Here is a 23,125-nt window from a genome sequence, read left to right on the forward strand (position 1 = left end):
GTTTACCTTGGGCTATCACGCTCGTGTTACGGACTGAGTATGGATCTTCACATCCCCATATGCGACAACGATGTCTATTAATTTAATCAGACAGGTGAAATAGTTTCAATCTGTGGAAAACCATCCTGTGCAACGTTGCTTGCGGTATTTGCAGCCGCAGGCTTGTCGGGCGGATAGATTTTGTAGAACTTTGGGTAAACACTTCCTGAATTTTCGGAACTTTATCTGCATATACAGTAGTCTGCACGATAGTACAGTGGTATCGTCACCGTCCTCCCCACACCAGGTGGAAAAGGCCCGGGTTCGAATCCCGTCGATGACGCGAAGAACTTTAGTGGGCTTTTTCAGACTTCGTGGCTGAGTTAGTCGGCCTCAGGCGTAGATAGTAATGTTTTTTTCCCTTAGAAACTGAGGTTTTTTGGTCCAGCAAAACAGTCAAATCGACCAGAGAACACACGCAATTTACAGACACGAATACGGGTTAATGTAATCATTTACGGGAACCCTAATATAGTAATTTGATTTTTTTTTTGTCTCCATTTTAATGCCGTACTGTCGCAGTGCTTACTAGGATCAAGGCTGCCAACCGGTTGAGAAAAAAAACTCAATTGAGTTGCTTTGATAACTGCTGCAAATCATTTTAAGATACTTATTACAATAAAATTTGAATCGACCTTCATAATTAGGTGAATAATTTATAAACACTGTATTTCATACTTCTAATCTTGGTATGAAGTGCATCTTCGTGATTAAATGCATTGAAATATATATTAATTTATAAAAGTATGTATATTCATAGATTAATTTTCAGTAACTTTTTCGTCAGATCTATTTTGCACTTGTTCTGGTAAAAGGGGACGCAAAATTTACGAAATATTTTGAGGGATGCAAGGTATAAAAGTTTGAAAAACTCTGGACTGAGGAGTTTAATTGTCCATTCAGTAATTACAATTTTTAATCATTAATAGAAAACATTACACAGCAGAGTTTCCAAAGGATGGCTGGGGTCGCTCATATACAATAAAGCAAAAAAGTAGAAAACGGACATCGGGGTGATGTTATTTCAGCAGCCAGTATACTACCTCTACGCTTAATAAATGGCCGTGCAATATTTCTTTAAAAGTCAATCTCGCAGCATGGGTAGTAGCTTGTACGTACCTTAATCTAAAAATAATACAGCGACTAAATCAAAAAATAATACAGCGACTAAATCCAAAAATAATACAGCCACTAAATTCAAAATTATACAGCGAGTAAATACCAAAATAAAATATATACTTTTCAATCGGTATGTTATGAAGCTACTAAACTACATTTACTGGCAAAAAATTAGAAACTTTTTGCAATTGGTAAAAGGTTTCTAATTTTAAATTATACATTCACTGGTCAAATTAAATTATACATTCACTGGGCGCTAAATTATATATTCACTGGCTTTTAATAAAACAAAAATTAGAAACCTTTTGCAAGTGGCATTGACAGATAATTAAACATACGGTATGCAAATGTAAGTTGTCACACGATAGGGTCACAAGGTCCTTAGTATCAGATAATTGCTATATGCTTTCCTGGGATTTCTTAGCCGAATCAGTCATGGGGAAGACAATTGATCTTTCCCATTTTCAGAACGGTGTTATTATTGGAGCACGTTTAGTAGGAGCCACAATTTAGAAAACAAAGAAGATTACTGGTGTGTTGAAAGCAACAGTCTCAAAAGTATATAGTGAGTGGAAGACAAAAGAAGAATGCATCTCTAAAAGAAAGAAATGCGCCAAAAAAGTCGGTATCCCCAAGAAACGAGACCGCAGGAATTTAAAAAGAATTGCACGTCAGGCTAGAAGGTCCAGTGTGCAGTAAATGATTAAAAAATTATATTTAGGCAAATAAAGACCCATTTCTAACTGAACTGTGCGACTTGGTAGTTCTGTGCTTATACGAAAGCCACTTCCTTTTCAAAAAAGTAAAAATTCGACTGGACCCGTACCTCCAACTCTACGACTGGACGGACTGTGAAACAGTGGAAAACGAACATGTCTCACGAGTCTCGATTTACATATTTTTGCAAAAATGGTAGGGCGAAAGTGTGGCGTGAACCATATGAAGCCATGCATCCAGACAGTCTCGTGTCTGCCTCTTAAGAGGATGAAGGTGATACCATGGTGTGGGATATGTTCTGTTGGTACGGACGGGCCTGTTCATATTGCTAGAAGGTCATGCTATGCTACTTCCAATGAATATCTTTCTGTCGTATCAGACCAACTTCACTCTGCAGGGCTTTTTACCCGAATTGAGACGGATTCTTTCAAGAGAACGCAACATAAATTGTATCTGAATGGTTCGAAGAACATTCCCAAGAGTTTCAACATCTAGCCTGGCCGCCTAATTCTCCAGATATGAATCCAATTGAGAACTTCTGAGATATGTTGGAAATGACAGTTTGACTTCGTATTTCTCTACCGACCACAATATAGCAGCTGATAAATATCCTAATGGAAGAATGGTTAAATCTGGCGCTAAACTTCCTCAGACACCTAGTGTAATCCAACCGCAGGGGCTCACATCTGGTGAGTATGGGCTTAGCACACCCATGGTCCTGAGCTGGATATCATCATTCTTCTCTTTCTCTGTGATTCCATTCTACTTTCGACTCTCTCTCTCTCTCTCTCTCTCTCTCTCTCTCTCTCTCTCTCTCTCTCTCTCTCTCTCTCAGAGTAACTTGGAAATATTTTTTTAGCTGGTGGAGCATAAGCTCAGGCTTCCTTGGAACTACGTGGCTAGTAATAATAATAATAATAATAATAAATAATAAAAGTAATATCGCGACGTTATTCGGATAAAAGATGGCTCTACTAGATATTGAAAAGATTTATAATTTTTTGGCCAGTGAATGCACAACTAGATGCAAAACCAAAAGAAAAACAGGAAGAAAAAAAAAAAAAAGACTGAAAAAAAAAAAAAAAAAAAAACACCAATGAACCAATAAATTGAAATTATAGTACAATTGATATAATCACCATATTCGCCACACTGGCTGGAAAAGCCGGTTCGAATCCCACGAATGACACGATGAACTTTTCTGGTCCTTTTCCGGAAGGTGGCTGAGTTCGTCGATGTCAGGCAAGAATGGCATAGTTTTTTCTCCCGGAAAGTTGGGGTTTTCGTCCAGCAAATAGGCAAATCGACTACAGAATACACGCAATATACAGACGCAATACATTGACGCCTCACAGCCTTAGTCACTTTGGCAATTACCACAAAACAAACAAACAAAGAAACACAAGAACTTTTCGCTTCGTTGCCGAGTTAGCCTTCTCGGTCGGCTTCATTCAAAAAAAAAACTATTAACCATTGTGGTTTTAACTCCGACGGGTGTATTGGAACAATTTTTTTATTTATTTTTATTTTTTTTACCCTTGTGCCGTTCTACCTGATTTCTTCGTAGTGTGTTAATGGCCTGGTTTCTTCTGTGGCAATTTTGTCGCCAAGACACATCGCCGCCTCCACCTCTTGGAAAGATCTGGGTTCGATTTCCACTGAGACTGGGACTTCTGTTCCGGGAAAAATAAGGAAGTCACTGGTTAAAGAAGTGATGCAGGATCACCTAGAAAAGACTGCAGAATAGTTCAGACCAGAAGCGTAGCTTGGTTTTTTGGCGCCATTGGCAAATTCTTCGCTACACACCTTTTTTCGATAATTGGCAAAATCATAATAAATAATGATAAGTGCACCTCTGTTTAACGAACTTCTTTTTAGCGAATTTTTTTACTTTGCGAATTTTTTGAATTCCCCTTGACAATTTCATTTAAAATAATTTCCGTAGAACGAAGAAAAATTTCCATATATGTCTACCTTCTTAACGCCTGGCAAAACAGATGGAATACCACCCCCAAAGGTTCCATTACTAAAAAATTCTTACCTGAAATAGCCCAGATCTACCCTAAAGCTCCATCATGGTACAGTCCAGGGTTATATACCACTTTCCTGATTACAGGCCATGGATCTATAAATTACAAACTTGCCTCTATGAACATCGTGGATGATCCTCGCTGTCTTTGTGGTGAAAACGAAGACTGGGATCACCTATTCTATGTTTGCCCGCTCTACGAGGACCTGCGAACGTTGCTCATATCAAAAATACATGCCCTGCCTCGAGGAAATGAACATTTTCTGATCAATGAGGAAGACCAGTACCACGCTTTTTCTGCCTTCGCCCGTGATCTCTTCACCAGAAGAAGATCACTGGTACAACGTCCTGGAACTGATGCACATTGATGAACACTCTTTCTCATATACTGAGCATCTTCACCTAGATTGTAACCACTTCTAGCTACTGAACTTTACACTCAGGTCGCTTGAATTGTTTCATCCGTGTCTCTCTTGATACGTGATTGCCTTCCCACCCTCTCGAGGGGCCTCTTCCTCCACTTCCGCTTAGGTGAGAGAATTCCCACCCAACCTGTGGAGGATGCCTTCCCTTACATCTTCCGTCGCTCTGTCTATACCTCCTTTCCTTTACCCTCTCCAGTACATCCTGTACTCCCTGTACCCTATTATTTTATTTTATATATATATATATTTTTTTTTTTTTTTTTTTTTACTTGGTCTCTTTCCAGGAAGCTCAGGTGACCTGGAGGAGACTAGCCAGAGAATTATGGGCAGCCTGGCTACCTCCTAGTGGTGTGTGCGGGCAACGTGGGGTCCCATCAGGGGCCCTGCGGCCAAAAGCCAGGACACCCAACAGAACCCAGCACAATACTTCATTTACAACACAAAAAATTTTTTCTGGCTTTCACAGTGATACTGTTTGTCTCCACAGAGTATATATGGCGCAGATGTGGGAAACCACCGGAGGCGCCTTTCCCCCAAAACTATGCACACTATGCACACTATAACGAATATATAAGGAGAAACTTAACTGGGTACGCATTTTTTGCACAGCGGGCCTGCAAGCAATTTAGGCGATAGTTCTGTTGCTAAGCACAAATTTAGAGCTAAAGATATTACCATCTGCAACTGGTGATACCTGTAAGGGCGCCAGAAACCTAGCTACGCCACTGGGTATCGATATTACTAGCATGTCCACGAAATGCCAAAATATTTTCAGCACAGAACACACATTTTAATATTATTTTCAATATATGGCGCCCTTTGCTTCCATAACCTCCTTTGTGACTTGGCTAGTCTGTAATGAAGTCACAAGTGAGGTGGGGCAAACAAAGGCAGATTAAGAGAAATCTATGGCAAAGGATGCAAAGACTTCTTTACTTATGTAAACTGTAGAAGGAAGAGGATGAATCAGATTTGTCCACTTGATATCGATGGTTCGATTGTTGCTGATTTTGCTCAGGTATCTGACAAGCTGAATGAGTATTTGGCATCTACATTAACACGTGATGAATTCTGTAGGGAAGTGGACTCCAGAAGCTTTTCAAACTCCAACAGGAAGTTAAATGATTTTGTAATAACTGAGAGCAAAGTGGAGGAGAAATTGAAATTGTCGAAGTTAAATATAACAAAGGGACCTGGGGTGGATAAGATCTATCCAGTTATATTAAAAGAGGCAGCAAAGGAAATAAGCAAACCCTTAGCCCTAATTATGACAGCATCCGTGGACTGATGGGAGGTCCCACGGACTGGAGATGTGAAAATATATCAAAATATATCACTAATTCTTAGTGCTGCTTGTGCAACGTCGTAAATTAGTCCACCTTTTTTGAAGATCCTTTTCTAATAATTTCCATTTTGTGAAATTGTTTGTGTGTAAACGAATTCTCATGAAATAGAACGATTGGATTTATGTTTCCAATCCTTAAATCCATCTGTGCTACAAAATGGACCACTATTTGTGCCAAATACAAATAGGAAGCACGGAAAACAATATATTGCATCTTTGTTTATTCTAAAAAATAACTGTTTTTCTCTTTTTTTTTTTTTTTTCAATAATTTCATAATTGTATTTCAACGAATTATTGAAACATCGACTATTAGTGACAGGATACGTAGTTAACTCTTCAGAACCGTGTTCAGAATCGTGTTACACTATACGAGATCCGCTTTTCTGGATGTTAAAATTCCATGTGGTTGGATCATTAAAGTCCAGACATACATGTTCCACATTAATATCATTGCTGCCATATTTTGTTTTCTGCCAGCTGTTGTTCGTTATTCTCCATACTTTCTAATTCTTTTAAAATAACTGTTTGGGCTTTTTCTTGGACTTCCATTTCAGTGGCATCCTCATCATCATTTGTTTCATCCTCATTCGAATTATTTTCGTTTTCGTTGTCACTTTCAGTGTTTGGAGTGGCTTAATATAAGCCAGTTTTCTAAACTAGAGGAATATATATACTTTTTAAATTTCCTATTTATGTAGTCTTTCTACGCGGTACTGATGTCCGCTTTTTGGCTCTTGGTGGCATGTCCAGGGCGTTCCTAGGGTATGTGGCACCCGGGTGCTAATCGCAATTTGGCGCCCCTTTAAAATCATATGTGTATATAAGTTTCAGAAGCCTCTTGAACATTGGCGCCCGGATGCAGTGCACCCCTTCACTCGCAACTCAAAACAGAACTAAAATATCTAGGAGTAACCTTCGACTCCCGATTAACATTCTTACCTCATCTTAATTACCTCTCTAACAAAATACGTCGTTATACTGCCATGGTCGTAAGAATTAGCAGAGCAGACTGGGGTTTGAAGAGGAGGACTCTCATGCTACTTTACAAAACCATCTTACCAGCTGTGTGCTATGGTGCAGCCATATGGTTCCCTCGTGCCATCATTGCACGTAATAAAGCAAAGCTACATACATTTCAACACAATATCCTACTCACCGTGACTAGAGCTTGCCGCACAGTCAGTAATCCTGCCCTGCAGGTCTTAGCAGGTACTCTTCTTCTGGACCTGGAGGTTATTCGTCGCGTCCTTGCATACCACTTAAAGAGAGGAATTCCCACCACCATTCTGGATATAACACTCGATCTAGCTAATGATCCAAAAAAACGAAATGAAACAGATTTACTCTAAGCTCTTCCAGCATTGGCAAAGATCTTGGGAGAAAACAGCCAAAGGTGAAATAACTAAAAGATTTCTCCCACAAGTTATGATAACTGCACCAAAACCTCCGTGGTACTCACCAGGCCTTCACGTCTCGTTCTTCCTCACTGGTCATGGATCGTTTCGGGCCAAGCTGCATCCCCTGGGTCTCACCGATTCTCCTCTCTGCACATGCGGTGACAATGAAGACAGGATTCACCTCATGTATAATTGCCCTCTTTATGATTTATCCAGAAGTCTCCTACTTATCAGAACTGGAAATATACCCAGTGGGCAGGAACATCTCTACATAATTGACGAAACCAACTACAAAGCCTTCACTACTTTTGCCCAGACTGTATTTGAAATGCGTCAAATTCACATACAGCAAACTGTTCAGCATAGCCCCATCTTATAATGAACCCAAAACTCAATTCACAGAACATATCCTGAATGGTATCAAAGAAAACACCAACAGGATATTGATCTTTACCCTGACCTAACAGGAATCTCTCGACGTTCACAAAGGAAGCTATCTTACAAACCCACCAACCCAAAAAGGACTTTTCTACAATAGACACAAGAACTCCAAGCAATCCTTGTGCTTCATGAATTCATGTGCCTCCTCTCATCCCCTAAGAGAAGATTATCCAAGTCCTCCACCCAGTGTGGGACACTGCTCATTGCACAGAACATATCCTGAATGGTATCAAAGAAAACACCAACTGGATATTGATCTTTATCCTGACCTAACAGGAATCTCTCGACGTTCACAAAGGAAGCTATCTTACAAACTCACCAACCCAAAAAGGACTTTTCTACAATAGACACAAGAACTCCAAGCAATCCTTGTGTTTCATGAATTCATGTGCCTCCTCTCATCCCCTAAGAGAAGATTATCCAAGTCCTCCACCCAGTGTGGGACACTGCTCATTGCCTACAAGTCAATGAGCTTGGCCTACTTGGCTGAAGAAGATTAAATTGCTGACACTGGGCCCTTGCCCAATGTGGGACCCACTCACTTGCTGGCACCTCTTCTCTTCGAGGTGTAGGACAATATCTGATTTTCTTACTTGTGTTGGAACTCACATAAATACTCTTCTGGGAGTGGGACTGGCATTTGACCTTTCAAATGCAGGGTCATGCTTAGGCAACCTGACTTTGTGGGTCACTTGACCTCACAATCTTTTCTCTTCTTCCTGAGGTAGGGTGGGCTCCCCCAAAGGGGGAGCCCACCCTACCTCAGGAAGAAGAGAAAAGGTAAACCTTCCTTTCTTGCTTACCTTCCTTTTCTCTTCTTCCTCAGGAAGAAGAGAAAAGGAAGGTAAGCAGAAGAAAGAGAGCGAGGTAGGGTGGGCTCCCCCTTTACCTTCTTTCTTCTCCTCAATCTCTCTCTCTCACCTCTTCTCCTATTTCAAAAAAAAAATTTTTTTTTGGCCCTCCCTGGGAAGCTCAGGCTAACCCCAGGGTCGGCCAGCCAGAGTTCTCTTCCTACTTACCTGGTCCGGCTCCCAGTGCCAGTGACGGTAACTAGCAGTCTGTGGTGTTCCACAGACCCTAGGCTAAGTGGCCAGATGAACAACATAACCCGCACTAAGCAAACATGAACATACACTAACATATGCTATCTGGCCTTGACAGTACTGTCTTACTTCACAAGAGATTCAAATGCGGAGTTGTGCGAAAGCACCGGTGCCACTTGTCAAAAAACACTATGTCTCAGGACGACCCACCCCTGGGGATGCCTAAATTAATTGGGCTTTTGTTGTTTTATTTAAATTATAAATCACAATATTCACGATTACCTGTTTAAATGGAACGAGTACAGAGAAGGGCAACGAGATTGGTGAGTGAAACCAAAAGTTGGTGTTACCAAGAAAGGCTTAAGTTCTGCAAATTACAGCTTCTGGAGACTAGACACCTTTGAGGTGATCTGATTGAGGTGTATAAGGCCTTGAATGAATTCAGCAAGCTCAATGCTAATGGGATTCTTCCTCTTGCTCAGATTACCCACCTGAGGGGGCATGAATTCAAATGAAGGAAAGACAATTGTAGAATAGATGTGTGTAAATTCGCCTTTAGCCAGCGGGTGGTTGATAGTTGGAACAAACTTCCATCATTTGTCTGTAAATTGCGAGAACACATGCAATTTACAGACAAATAAATATATGGGCAGATGTAATCATTTACGGGGGACCCTAATATCATATTTTTTTTTTTTTTTTTTGCCCACAAGGGCTGTAGCTGGGGCTAAATTACCCATTTCTTCGAATATCCTAATCACTTTACTCAATCTACTGTATATGAAAACGAGCTCTTTTCCCCTGAAGCATGACAAAGTTGTTTTTAACAAAAGAGCTTGAGAAAGTTCTTTCATTAAATGTTAAAAGATTAAAAGTTTTTTTTAAACGTTTGTTGGGTAACAAACGTTTTAAAAAAATTTCATTTATAGTGCCATGATCTTTCATTTACAGTGCCACTATCTTTCATTTACAGTGCAACGATCTTTCATTTACAGTGCCACCTTGTCAGCCCTCGTGGATAGCACCGTTGACAGGATCGCAGGCCTCTCCAAACCAGGTGGAAAAGACCTAAGTTTGAATCCTGTCGATAAAGGGAGGATTTTTTATGGGTTTTTTTCACAACGTAGCTGAGTTAGTCGGTGTGGTTTTTTCTCCCGGAAACGAGGGTTTTTTCGTTCAGCAAACAAATAATCGACCTCAGAACACCTGCAATTTACAGACAATATACATGGAGCAACGTGGCCTTAGTCAACGATGCTTCTAAAAACCAACTACAACCACGTTGTCATCTACTGGAAATATTTCTCAACTTTGGCATATAATGAAAAATTTCCCATTATTATAAATATCCACATTATTTATAATAATGGGAAATTTTGGGAATTCAGTCCAGGCTTTTCTATACGGTGAGTGCTCAGTTCTAATTTCAGGATAAAATCAGGGATAATGGGGATAATTTCGTGATGAAGCCAGGGATACTTTCGTTTTACTTACAAAACGAAAGGTGGCGCCACATTAAAAACTCTTACACGTGAAAATTTTTGTCGCTTTTACAGTGATTTTACATCGTAACATTTCATTTGTTTTGAGTAATATTTGTGCCATTCAACCGATTAGCGATGGCCAAAATAAAGAAGAAAGAGCCTAAAGTCAAAGAAGGATTTCGTAAAGGAAATCATAGTTTGAACCCAGGTGTGAATAATATTTTGGCAATAATCATTATCCTGACGGGCTTGTTATTAATGGGAAACGTCCAATTTCAATTATATAAATCTGAAGATTTCTTGTATATGCAGTTTTGTCTCCTGTGTTTCACTTTTTTTTTTCTTGTATATTGTATATGTTTTAAAGTCCTGTAAAAGTTTCGTCAGGACGCATAATTGCCTTTAATTTGAGAGGCTTAGTTTACAAGCATAAACATCTCTATTATAACTAATAAACTGCAAGTTTGACTGCCTAATAATACCAAATTATAATACAGTGTATTGAAAATTAATATTTTGTTCTAGCACATATATTCACATAATGTTCGAAACAATGTGTGTATGCGAAGAAAACCTAATAATGATAGAGGATATATATATTTATATACTTTTTAAATAAAAAAATATTTTATTTTTTTAAAATAAAATTTTAAAATTTTATTTGGGCGGCAGCTACACTGGTATTTCAATGATGACAACCCAGTTGCAAAGTATACCTCCACAATATGAGATACATTTAAATGATGCTATTTTTGTAACTGTTTAACTACTGAGTAGTTGGCTACGTATAAACATGATGCTATTCAATTTTATGAAAATGTGGATGTAGCACCAACATAAAATAGCGAAATTATAGTTATAAAACTTTTGTGAAATGTATGCCATCTTTATTCAGCATATGTGTGGGAACTGTTGTTTGTGTGTGTTTTGGAGAGCTTATGACACCTGTCTTCAGCTAAGGGAAAGTTTTTGGTTGACCTTAGTATGAGCCATCTGTTCTGGTGATTCTGCAAAACTTGACTATTTCATGTTGAGATCCTTATATTCTGGAATTGGCTGGTTCAAAACTATAATGAACAGCCAAACATTGGTCCATGTTGTGTGTTTTTTTTTATGTTTAATGATGAGTAATTGAGATAATTCTAACTGACTGCTCATTTCTCAGCAACCACATGTAAAAACTACTCTCCGTCATACTCCATTCCATGTAACCTTTCACACTCAATCTTACCCTCTCTCCCACCCATTGTTCAGTTCATATTTTTATTTTTCAACTTATCCCCTACCATTCTCTCAATCCTGTATCCTTCTCCCACAGCAGGCCACTTACCTCCATTATTCAGTTTTTCAGTTTTATTTTTCACCCCCACACCCCTACTTCATCTTCTTATACATTGAGTGACCTACAATCTTATATTACAAAAAGTTAACTGTTCCATCATTTACCATTAGAAGTGCAAAACATGCAGACTCATTCCTTCTATATCTCTTAACATTTTATGTTAATAAATATGCATAACATTTTACGTGTATGTTTACTTGTGTGTAGAAATAATTTTATGTACATATGTATGGTGATGATTTTACTTCACATTTTATAAAATTAATTTCTTAATGGAGAAAATACTCCCACCCCTTCCTGCTGATATTCTTATATTTACAGAACACATTAACTTACATTAATTTTTTTTTATTATATAGATAGGCCAAGAAATGCCAATCAAACACATCTTAGAGACAAATCTACCATCAATCGTCTGTTGATGTATAAAAATTGCAAGCCTAAAAGGTAAGGCATTTGTTTATTCTTCACATATTATAAGGTTTAAATATTTTTTTTATTTAAGCCAAGACTTAGCTAAAATGCATTTTTTGTTGTATAGTAATTTTGCCATCAAATTATGTGCATTTATTTATTTTTTGAAAAGTAACTGAAAATAACAGTGATGCCCAATAACTTACTTTTGAATTCAAGCATCTTCAATTTTCTCTAAAGTTTTGTTTTATTTTATTTTCAGTAACCAATAATAAGACTCAAAGTCATTTACTTTTTGCTGGTGTTGCAAAAAGTACACATCGATCTCCTTGTGGTTTGTTTTCTATGTCATGTTTAAGACTTACTAATTGTAATATGTTGTATATTTTTTTTACCAATTAATATGCTTGCCAGTGTAGTCCAGCAGTTTTAAACCTTTTTTTAATAATAGCACCCTTAAGTAATTTATTTTATATATTTTATTTTGTGGCACCTCTACTCAATTTTCTGCCTGTTAGATCTGATCTGAATCTCTCTCTCTCTCTCTCTCTCTCTCTCTATATATATATATATATATATATAGAGAGAGAGTATATATAGATATACACACACAGCAGACTCTTGATTTACCAGGATCAGATTAACCAGGACACTTCATGACTCCAAATTAAAAAAAAAAATAAATAAATAAATAAAAATAATAAACCAGAAATCTTATATAAAATTTGAGTAATAAATATAAAGGTATAAACAGATGTTTTGCAAGTCGTAAATAAGCTACAAGAAGCGGCGTTATAAGTCGCCATTGGGAGATTAGTGTACCTATTATCTTGCAACTCCCGCTGGGGCGCCTCCGTAGCCAGGTGGGAGAGAGCAGCAGTGTGTAGCACACACTTCTTGATTAGACCGGGGTTCGAGCCCGTCACCACCAAATACAGAGGATGCGGAAAGGTCAGGGAATGACCACCGCATATTCCCGGAGCAATATGGCCTTAGTTGCTAATGTTCCTAAAAAACAACAACAACAGCAACTCCCGCTGTCTTCACACCCGCCACTCAAAAAAAAAAAAAAAAAAAAAAAAAAAAAGACCAACTATTTTTTTTTTTTTTTTTTTGTTTAAAAATTGCTAAAATGATGGGCAAACACAAGAGTTGTGATTTCAATTAAACAAAAACATGAAATTCTTCAAAAGTTTGAAAATGGTGCATCCGTTAAATCGCTAAAGAACCATTATGATGTTGTGACACTAAAAAATAAGGGCAAGTATTCAATTTAAAATTGACATCATAAAAAATAAAGGGAAGCATCGTATTGGACACGTGAGTAGTGTGTGGTAAGTTTTTTATTTATTACCATGCTTTTTACGTAGGTTGCTGAACATTTTTCGATACAGTAAGTCGCTGACTTACGTAGCTTCAGACTGCGTTATTTATATATTTTTTTATATGACTGAAGATTTCAGTGAAGAGAACACATTTCACTATAATAATGTAAAAAACCCACAGAATTCCAGCTATCGGTATTATCGCAAATGCAATAAGATCGACTTTACTACCCATTTATAATGAATTGCACTAACAGAAAAGCCCAGTAACCTGCAAAGTGCAAATTGTTTTTATTGTTTTATGGCAGTGATCTCCGGAAATGTGCTTTAGTAAAATGCGAGCTTGCATGGGATGATTGATAATAGTGAGTTTTTGCCTTAACCCTGTGAAGTTCTTTTCAGAAAATTTCATTTTGACTGTTATCATGGTGCCGAAGCAGTACTAGTAAATCTACCAAGAAAAAGAAAGCGATTGAGTTGGATCGGAAAATTAAAATAGTTACAGTTTAAGAAAGGGTAAAGCAAATAAATTATGTAAAGAGTGAATAAATAATAAGGATGTATGAAAATGTTCAAACATTAACAAGTATCATGCGGAATTCAGATTTGTCAGTGGCAGTGGTGAACACAATAAAGGAGAAAGACAGAATACAAGAAGCGGTGAAGCATCACCACCAATAAAGTCAACTCTAATAACCAGGACTACGAAATACATATCAGTTTTTACAGTACAATAGCATGCGTTTTTTTCTTACTTTTATTTTCTTTTCTTATGTGCCACTCCGGCTACTTCACTGCTGTCCCCAGATAAAGTTTTTAATTGGACTAATTAAAAATATATAACTGTTGTTCTTCATCCTTCTGAGGATATTATGTGGTTTATGTAATTTTGGCATATCAGGGATATAGTAGCAATATTTTATTAATCATTTGCGATTTACGTAAAACTCAACTTACGTAAGAAGTCCTGGAACGTATGTCGGGGACTTACTGTCTTTTTGGATTAACTGGAAAATCGATTATCCGGGAATTTTTTTTTACTATCTATCCTGGAAAATTGAGAGTCTACTGTATATATAATATACATATATAATTGACACTGTTTGGCATGAGAGTGTGTTGGCCTCTTTGAAAACACTACAGTACCCGGATTTATTATACAGAATAATTAGAGATTACTTAAATGGGAGGAGAATTATTGTTAAGGCACCACATTCTAAATTTGAATGAGATATTAACAGGGGTTGCCCACAGGGATCAGTGTTAGGTCCAGTCTTCTGGAATCTGGTACTTAATATGTGGCTGCATGATGATACACTTGATTGTCATGATTACAGTAGGCCTCCTCATGTACTTATTAATAATAAGCAGATACCTTTGGTCTCTAAGGTCAAGCACCTTGGTGTAATTATAGATGATAATATGTCGTTTGTGGCACATCTTGAATATCTGACTGACAAGGTTAAAAAATTTACTCTATTGTAAGGATTACTAGAAAGGACTGGGGACTCGGTAAAAGAGTCCTTGGGTTATATTATAAGGTTATATTCTTACCTATAGTATCATACACTGCTTCTGTCTGGTTTAAGAGAATTAATGTAATTAAATTTAGGAATAAGATTAACTCAATTCAGAGATCCATGTTGCTAACAATATTAAGAGTATGTAAAACCGTTTCTACGCATGCAATCCAGGTAATTGCTGGCACCCTTCCGCTAGATCTATATATAGCGTTTAGGGCATTTAGCTATTTCTTGAGAAAGGGAATTCAGATTTCATTTTTGGGTATTACTAATAACATTTTGGTAGATGGGAAAATTGAGGAAAAAAATATATGGTTAAAGTTAAATGAAATATGGCCGGACCGTTGGAGCACAAGTAATACTGGATATGTTACCAGGCTGTTTATTCCAAAAGTAAGTTTTAATACGGGTAAGAAGACTAAATGGTTTTACCCAACTATGGAAGTGTCTTATTTGCTAACGGGACATGGCACATTAAAATCTAAGCTATGTGATCTAGGTCTGGAAACAGATCCCTTGTGCTCCTGTAGGTTCAACGAGACTTAGGATCATGTTTTGTATGATTGCCCAATTTATGAAGAATTTAGAAGTAAATTAAGAGCTTGCTTGCCTGCATTGAATAGGGGAACTGAAACTGAATGGTCGATTGATGAAAAACATTTTAAGATATTACAGGAATTTTGTAGGAGCATATTCCTTAAAAGGAAGAGGCTCTCTATTTTGATTAGTGTAGATTAGGTTTTTAGTACGACTGCGTAACTGTTTTTTTTTTTTTTTTTTTGTGTTGGCATCAGTTAAATATTACTGATGCGGGATTGCGCTTTGGGAGTATTTTTTTAATTTCTTTGGCGAGCCTGTAAAGGGGAATCTTTTTTTATTTTTTTTTATTAGTTTTTGCTTTGTTTGCTGGCATCAGTAGAAATTACCGAAGCAGGATTATTCCCTGCAGGCTGGTTAAAGAGAGGTGGGGTTTGGGGGGGGGGGTAAATTTTTATTTATTTATTATTATTTATTTTTTTATTATATATATTTTTTGCTCTTAGGTTTGGGCAGCCTAGAAGTGGGAGACGCTGGCACCCATCAGACTTGCACAACTACTGGTGGGTGCGGGATTTTTGTGTTACTTACACAGGCAGTATACTAGACCCATGTGCGGGGTTGGACACCGGGATGTGGTTGCATGTGTGTTGCCTACTTCCTGGTGGATAAGTGGTCTGCCTACTGTTTTTTATATATATATATATTTTATTTATTTATTTTTTTTTATGTTCCACTTGGATACATGAATAAAGGTGATGGACATCAGTCTGGGCACCACCAGAGACAGTTATACATGAACTAAAACTGTATATATAATATTAAAAAAATGTTATACAATAGTTATTATAATAATATAATTATAATATTATTATATAGTTGTTATATAGTTACTATAATAATATAATTATAAGGATGTACCTTTTTATAATGAAATAAATATTTAAATTTAAAAAAAAAATAAGTTTAAGTAACTTAAACCCAAATTACGTGGCACCCCTAGAATGTTGTTGTACTCGGTCAAAAACCACTAGTGTAGCCTATAAGGAAACACCAAATGTGTATTCAATGTTTGTCTAGGTATAATGGGTCAGATAACAGTAACACAACAAACTAGTTATTTCAATATAGGAGTGAAGGCATGCTAGTAAACTGGTTCCACAACTTTCTACATGGAGGACTGCAGAATAAAGATTGGAATTACAAGGTCTGAGAGTCTCCTTACATTCTACTTAAATGCCATAAATCAGATTTTAAGAAATTTATTTGTTGAACTGTTAGTCAATGCTAACAGTGTTAAGATTTTTAGGAATACAGTCAGCCCTCGTATAGCACGATAGTTGTGTTCCTAGAAACCCTCGTGCAATGCAAAATTGTGCAATATAAATAACAGACCCTATGGGAAAAATATGGTTAGGTGCCGACCACCCAAGATCGAACACACATTTGTAACCAAAACATTACCAAAAACAGTAAATTATTGTAATAAAATATTGCTAATGCTTTTGCTTCTATCGTAAGAAAAATTTGATTTTTGTTTGATTTTCTATCTAAACAGATGACAGCCGTTCCATCTCTTCCAATTCTTTGTGTCTTAATCTAATGGATTTTAATTACACTTTGAGTTGTTCCTGCTATGAAAGTTGTTTTTATTTTCTCTGCATTCTTTGTAATTCTTGGTGTTGTCTCATTTAGGCCTGTAGCATTTGCAATATCACATGGTCTTTCATTTCGCTCAAAGCATTTCACAATTTCATATTTTTTCTCTATTGACAGAGGCGGACTGGCCATAAACCTTATCGGGGAAACTCCGGTGGGTCAGAGGCCTGTGTGATTTTGGCCATAAACGCTAGTACGAGGCCACTACAAATTTTCCCGGGTAAGAATTTTTGATCCAGTCCGCCTCTGTTTATCTATATTGCTTTTCTTTTTCTCTTTGAATCTGTAGTGTCTTCACCAGGATGCTTCCTTTTCACACCTTTTAAGTATTTTACTCATTTTTAGGGAATAAAGCCCAATTACAAAATGAGGAGGCACGCTTGATACACATAAACAAAGCTGCGCACGTGTAGTAACTGAATAAACAACACAGTAAAGGCAGAGACACACTGTGAACACCTCACTGGCTCACATTTTACTAAAGCACATTTCTGGAGGTTACTACCATAAAACAATAAAAACAATTTCCAGTTGCGTTCCTGCTAGTGGAATCTGTTATAAACTGGTAGTAAACTCGATCTAATTGCATTTGCGATAATACCGAAAGCTGGAATTGTGTGGATTTTTACGTTATTATGGTGAAATGTGTTTCCCCTTCACTGATATAAAAAACATAAATACAATTTCAGAATCTTCTCTTCATTCCTATCGTGTTGCGTTCAGTTGGGGTGATTCCGCATTTGACTGCCATTTCTTGTAAACACAAAGGCGAATCGTGCATAAGCAAATTAACTGGATATGCTATTTTATATTTTTACATATTTATATTTTATTACCTTAGACTTGGCGCACGATAGCCTTAGATGCTGATGCGCCATTAATCTTCCAATAACCAACCAACCATAAGCGAATTCGGTTTGTGTTATATACAATATCGTTCCCCTATTTATAAATTGTGTATGATCGAATTCATGTAGTGTAAGCACATGTTATACGAGGACTGACTGTATTATGAACAAGTAAGGCTGCTTTTATGAGTTAGGTAAGGTACATATTCTGTTGCATTTTAGGTACTTTGAATTATCAAATAATACCTCAGGGTTTAAATGCTTCTATATTGTACTGAAGAGGAAATGCAACTTAATGAATTTCTAGTGAGATAGTATTTCTCCCCCTCCCCTGTCCATTCCTGTTTTCACTAATCATATTTGTTCTTACATATCCCCATGCTACTGGTATGGGTTATATAAAAAAAATCTGTTGTCTGTGCCAAGAAAACTTATGGTTTTGGATGTCTGACAGATAGATTAACACACACACACACACACACACACACACACGCACACACACACACACACACACACACACACACACACACACACACACACACACACGCACACACGCGCGCGCATGCACGCACGCACGCACCCACGCACGCACCCGCGCACGCGCGCACGCACACACGCACACACACACACACACACACACACACACACACACACACACACACACACACACACACACACACACACACACACACACCAGGGGGAAGAGACTGGGGGAATTATGAAAATCATTGCAGTTGTAGTTATGCGAATTTGTTTGCTTGCTGCATTTAGGCAGCAACGAAATATACAAATATGTGAGAGGTTTACAACAAACTCAGGTATCTTGTGTCTTCCGTTTCTGAAGATATCATGTTTCACAATACTGATATTCTTTTTTTGGTCACCATACACTCAATATTTTTTTTAAATTTAGGGTGCAAAAATTCTTGCATTTATTTTTGTTAGTAGAGGTTGCTATTCTCATATTCTGACCATACCAACTTTAAACCTGAAGATAGGATCGCATGGCAGATCCATAAATGTAGCCTTTTCCTTATAGATTACACTAGTAAATGAAGTTTATAATCTCTTTATAGTTAAAATAGCAAGACTAAACATTAATTCACATGGAAAAAGTGTCATCATCTATTTATTATATTTTGATAAGCATCCACATATGATTATCCCCACTTTATTATTTCATGTTCATATTTGTTATTTATTGTATGAATATTGATATTCATACTCTCCCTTTTTAAAAATGACTTACTATTTACTAATGATGATAGTAAAAATTAACATTTATTATATATGTTGTAATGCTATCTAAAAGCTCGGATCTGTACTTGGAGAGTGAGGATATAATACCTATCTTTCTATCTCTCTTTTCCAATAGAGATATTCTGTGGCGATGCATTTCAGATTGTATTCCTCCTAGACATCTTCATGGACTTATGACTATATTTATCATGAATTTCAGGTTACTGCCTTTTTCATTAATTGGCATCTTCTTTCTCAGTATGAGAAAATGGTATGGGGCATGCCATGAAAGTAGAGATACTATACTGATTGAAGACATATGAGGTATGATCAAAATATTCAGGAACTGAAGTAATATTTGAGAAATGATGATGCTTATCCGAAATTTGAATGAATCTCCTTCAAATTAGTTTCTTGACACTGTATACACTGAATCTGATGCTTCTGTAATTTCTGAAAGCATTCGTGATAGTCTTCTTTTGGAATTGTTAATAGCTTCAGTGTTACATTCTCAATAATTTTGTCAGTTGTTGTGAATCTGTGACCTTTCAAGTTGTTTTAAACTTGGGGGGAGGGGACGCATGGAATTAAGTATGGTGAGTATGGCAGATAGAGAGCAGAACATGGTGGAATCCTTTTCAGGAAATTTTTGAATGGAAAATGTTGCCTGTGCAGGGGTATCACCAAAATGAAAGTGCCAATTCCTCAAAGCCCACTTTTCCAGTCTTTTTCTCCAAGCAGCTTTGTGCGATAACTGTAGAGCTATTTTTTATATTCCCCATTCACTGTTTGACCATACAGGACAAATTCATAATGAACAGTATACTGTGACAAAAAATATGATAAGCTGGGTCTTCACATTTCATCAAAATTGCTTATTGTTGGCCTTGGAGAAGTCTTCCTTCAAGACGACTGTGCTTTTGCTTCTGAGTCATCGTCACATACCCATTATTTGTCACCAGTAATGATGGAAGAAATAAAGTGTGGGTGAAGAGCAGTATGTAAACAAAGATCCTAATATGTGACAACTTTCCATTCTCTGTGATGATGACACAAGGCAGAAGCCTGGCTGAAACATGTTGCCTTCTCAAATCTTGTGTTAAAATTGATTGACATGCCCCATAGGATATACCAGTTTCGCTATTAAATTCACAAATAGTAAGCTAAACTTTGATCATTTCTGATCAGATCATGAACACGAGTGATTGAATTATTGGTTTTGAAGTGGAATGGCGGCCAGAGTGAGGATCATCTTCAACAAGTGCCACTCTATAAACTTTGTGAACTACTGAAAACTTATTGAATGACACAAAACACCTTCCCTTAAAGCTATTCTTTACATTTTGTAGGTTTGTGTTGCACTTTTTCCTAAATTGGAACAAAATTTGATGCAAATTTGCTACTCAGTAAAATTACTCATTTTAAAACATATAAAACACCTTCAGCTCATTATGCACTTACTCAGACTAACTACAGATGATTGGGTGATTAATGTGTTATTGTGTATAGGCAAGTTACTGAACATGTTTCATAGTAACTTACCTATACACAATGATTTTGAAATTTTCATGTAAGAATAACAAATCTTAATCGATTTGTTATTCTTCATATTTTACTAGTCATGCTCCTTGTCTAATAAATAATTGAGTAGTTTCCCTATCAATTTTCACATGTATATTTGTTGTCACATTTTACTTCTTTTCTTCATAAATATTTATTAAAATACAGTGAACATAATTTGAGATAATCTGCTTTTTGTTTATTGTTTAATTTACTTTCATTAAATTTTGATGAGTTAAAAAGTACAAATATTTTTTTAAAATTTTAATACAGGAATAAGCAAGGAAAAATTGTACGACCAGCACCATTTCAATCAACTTTATCATCTGGTTCAGTAGCTAGGATAGCTCCAAATCAAAAATGGTTTGGTAAGTATATATTATGGATTTTAATTTTATGTATGGTACCTTATTGCAGGGCTGTTCAACTTCAAACTGCCAAGGGCCTCATTATACCCTTGTACAGCGGAGATGGGAGAAATCCCCGGAGCCGTCAGACCCTCAACATACCTATACCTATACCTATACCCTTGTACATGCAGAGATGGGAGAAATCCCAGGTGCCGTCTGACATGAACATATACCCTTGTACATATTTGCAGACTTCATCATAAAAAAATAGTTTTTCCAGTACAAAATATCTTCCCTTCAATGGTCTTGAAGCACAAGCATACAAATAAGAATTAGACTCAAAATTTTAAAGCATTTATTTAAATTTAACATGTAGTAATATTACACACCAAAATTAGAAAAATTTAATGAATTTGCTTCTGACAAAAAGTTATTTACTAGATTAATGTGAAATTGATTGCAAAATTACACATAATATTTAGTAAGCACATTTTATGAAATGCTTTATCATAGACATTTTATGAAAACCATAAAATGTTTTAGACAAGTTTCACACTGCCTCTTTTGAAAAATGGGAAAATACCTCATTGGCTACACAAAACTAACTAGAGGGCTGTATGTAGTTTGCAGACCACTAGTTGGACATCATCCCCATCTTTATTGTATTAATTTCAAATCCAAAATTGTCACACACATTCAGGCTAGTATTAGCAGCTCTACACAAATGTCAGCAGTAAATTTGATAAGTGTTTTTTCACGTTAGGATTAAACATTAAGAATTTGTTCCACTACAAGGGGGAGTGCATGATTGTGTAATCTCAGATGTATTTTGAACTTTGCGAGGATGGTTTCTCTTGATGACTAAGCAAAATGACTAAGCAGCACCCACCCACACTCCGAAACTCTTGGGAAAGTACACCTTGTACCCTGTTCGTACTTATAGTCCACTACTTAGCAAAGATGTATCCTGAACCCACACAACTAGATTAGAAAGCTTTCATCTCATCACTTTAGCCATATTAGCTGATAACATTAGAATTTCAAGAAGTGATAGGAGGAAGCCAAACCCTCGGGGAGGGGACAAAATTGGGTTGTACTGCTCAGTTATTTTTCTTAATTTATGGAATACTTTATAATTCAAGTTTTTATATCCTTTAGTATTTAAAAAAAATTGATATTAGTATTTAAAATCTTATTTATCTTATTTTACCCAGAGTAAAATAAAATTCCAGGTTCATAGTTTAGGGGAACTGGAAGACCATGCACCACTTGAAATTAACTTGTAAATGTTAGTGAATGTTCAAATGTTTGTTGGTCAGATCAGACTCATTATTATGAGAAACTTGAGCAAGATCTTTCACATATCATGATCTAGACTAGGATTACAAGAAATTTCACATTGGGCACGTGATGTTTGCTTGTAATGTTGTGATTTTTTTATTTTTTTTCTATTCCACTTCCAGTCAACATAATTTTTTCAGTGTTAAGAGACAAATGAAGATGGCTACAACAAGAGTCATCCTCTTTTGTGTGTTATCAGTTAGGGCAGTGGTTTTTTTTACCTTTTTTTAATAACGGCACCCCTCAGTAATTTATTTTATTCTGTGGCACCCCTACTCAATTTTCTGCCTGTTAGATCCGATTCTGTGTACACACACACACACACACACACACACACACACACACACACACACACACACACACACACACACACACACACACACACACACACATATATATATAATTTTATCCTTTATATAGAGGTACTAAATAAACATCAATTATAGATCACCACAAAATTAAATAGATACCTTACACCCATTTATAATGAAATAAATATAAAAATTAAAAAAATAAACCCGAATTACGTGACACCCCTGGAATGTTGTTGCGGCACCCTGTTTGAAAACCACTGAGTTAGGGAATATATGTTATTTTAACTATATTTTCTCTGATAGATGAAAATCCCTCTGTCGACCTTGAAACCCAGATTTATCCATTTTACAGTTCATTGGAAACGTTATTTAAGAAACTGCTGTTCAAACTATGAAAACTACTAACTATTCCAAACAAAAATATTGAAAATTTCACAGAGATGTCATTTTGAACATGAAGAAGGATCATCCTATTCCTTGAAAATGAAGGCCAATGGTTAGTTGGTTTGTACTATGATTAAGTAAAATGATTAGTGTATGTGTATATGCAATATATTTTTTATTTAATATAGCAGCCATTTTATTTTACATAGGGAGTACAGATTTTTGACATACTCTATTCCAGTTTTTTTT

At 36.5% G+C, this 23,125-nt stretch overlaps 1 protein-coding gene across 1 annotated transcript in view; it reads left to right on the plus strand.

Moving 5' to 3' along the window:
* The first annotated feature begins 10,093 nt into the window (after positions 1-10,093).
* The window catches only part of Ns2 (nucleostemin 2), a 119,589-nt gene continuing 106,557 nt past the window's right edge, over positions 10,094-23,125 (plus strand). Inside the window, exons 1-3 of the mRNA XM_090374563.1 lie at positions 10,094-10,248; positions 11,742-11,829; positions 20,761-20,855. Coding sequence (XP_090230689.1) covers positions 10,176-10,248; positions 11,742-11,829; positions 20,761-20,855 — 256 coding nt within the window. The 5' untranslated portion in view covers positions 10,094-10,175. The remainder of the gene's footprint in view (positions 10,249-11,741; positions 11,830-20,760; positions 20,856-23,125) is intronic.

Source organism: Mastigoproctus giganteus, chromosome 5 (assembly GCF_048544385.1).
Source record: "Mastigoproctus giganteus isolate SK-2022 chromosome 5, ASM4854438v1, whole genome shotgun sequence".
Taxonomy (NCBI): Eukaryota; Metazoa; Arthropoda; class Arachnida; order Uropygi; family Thelyphonidae; genus Mastigoproctus; species Mastigoproctus giganteus.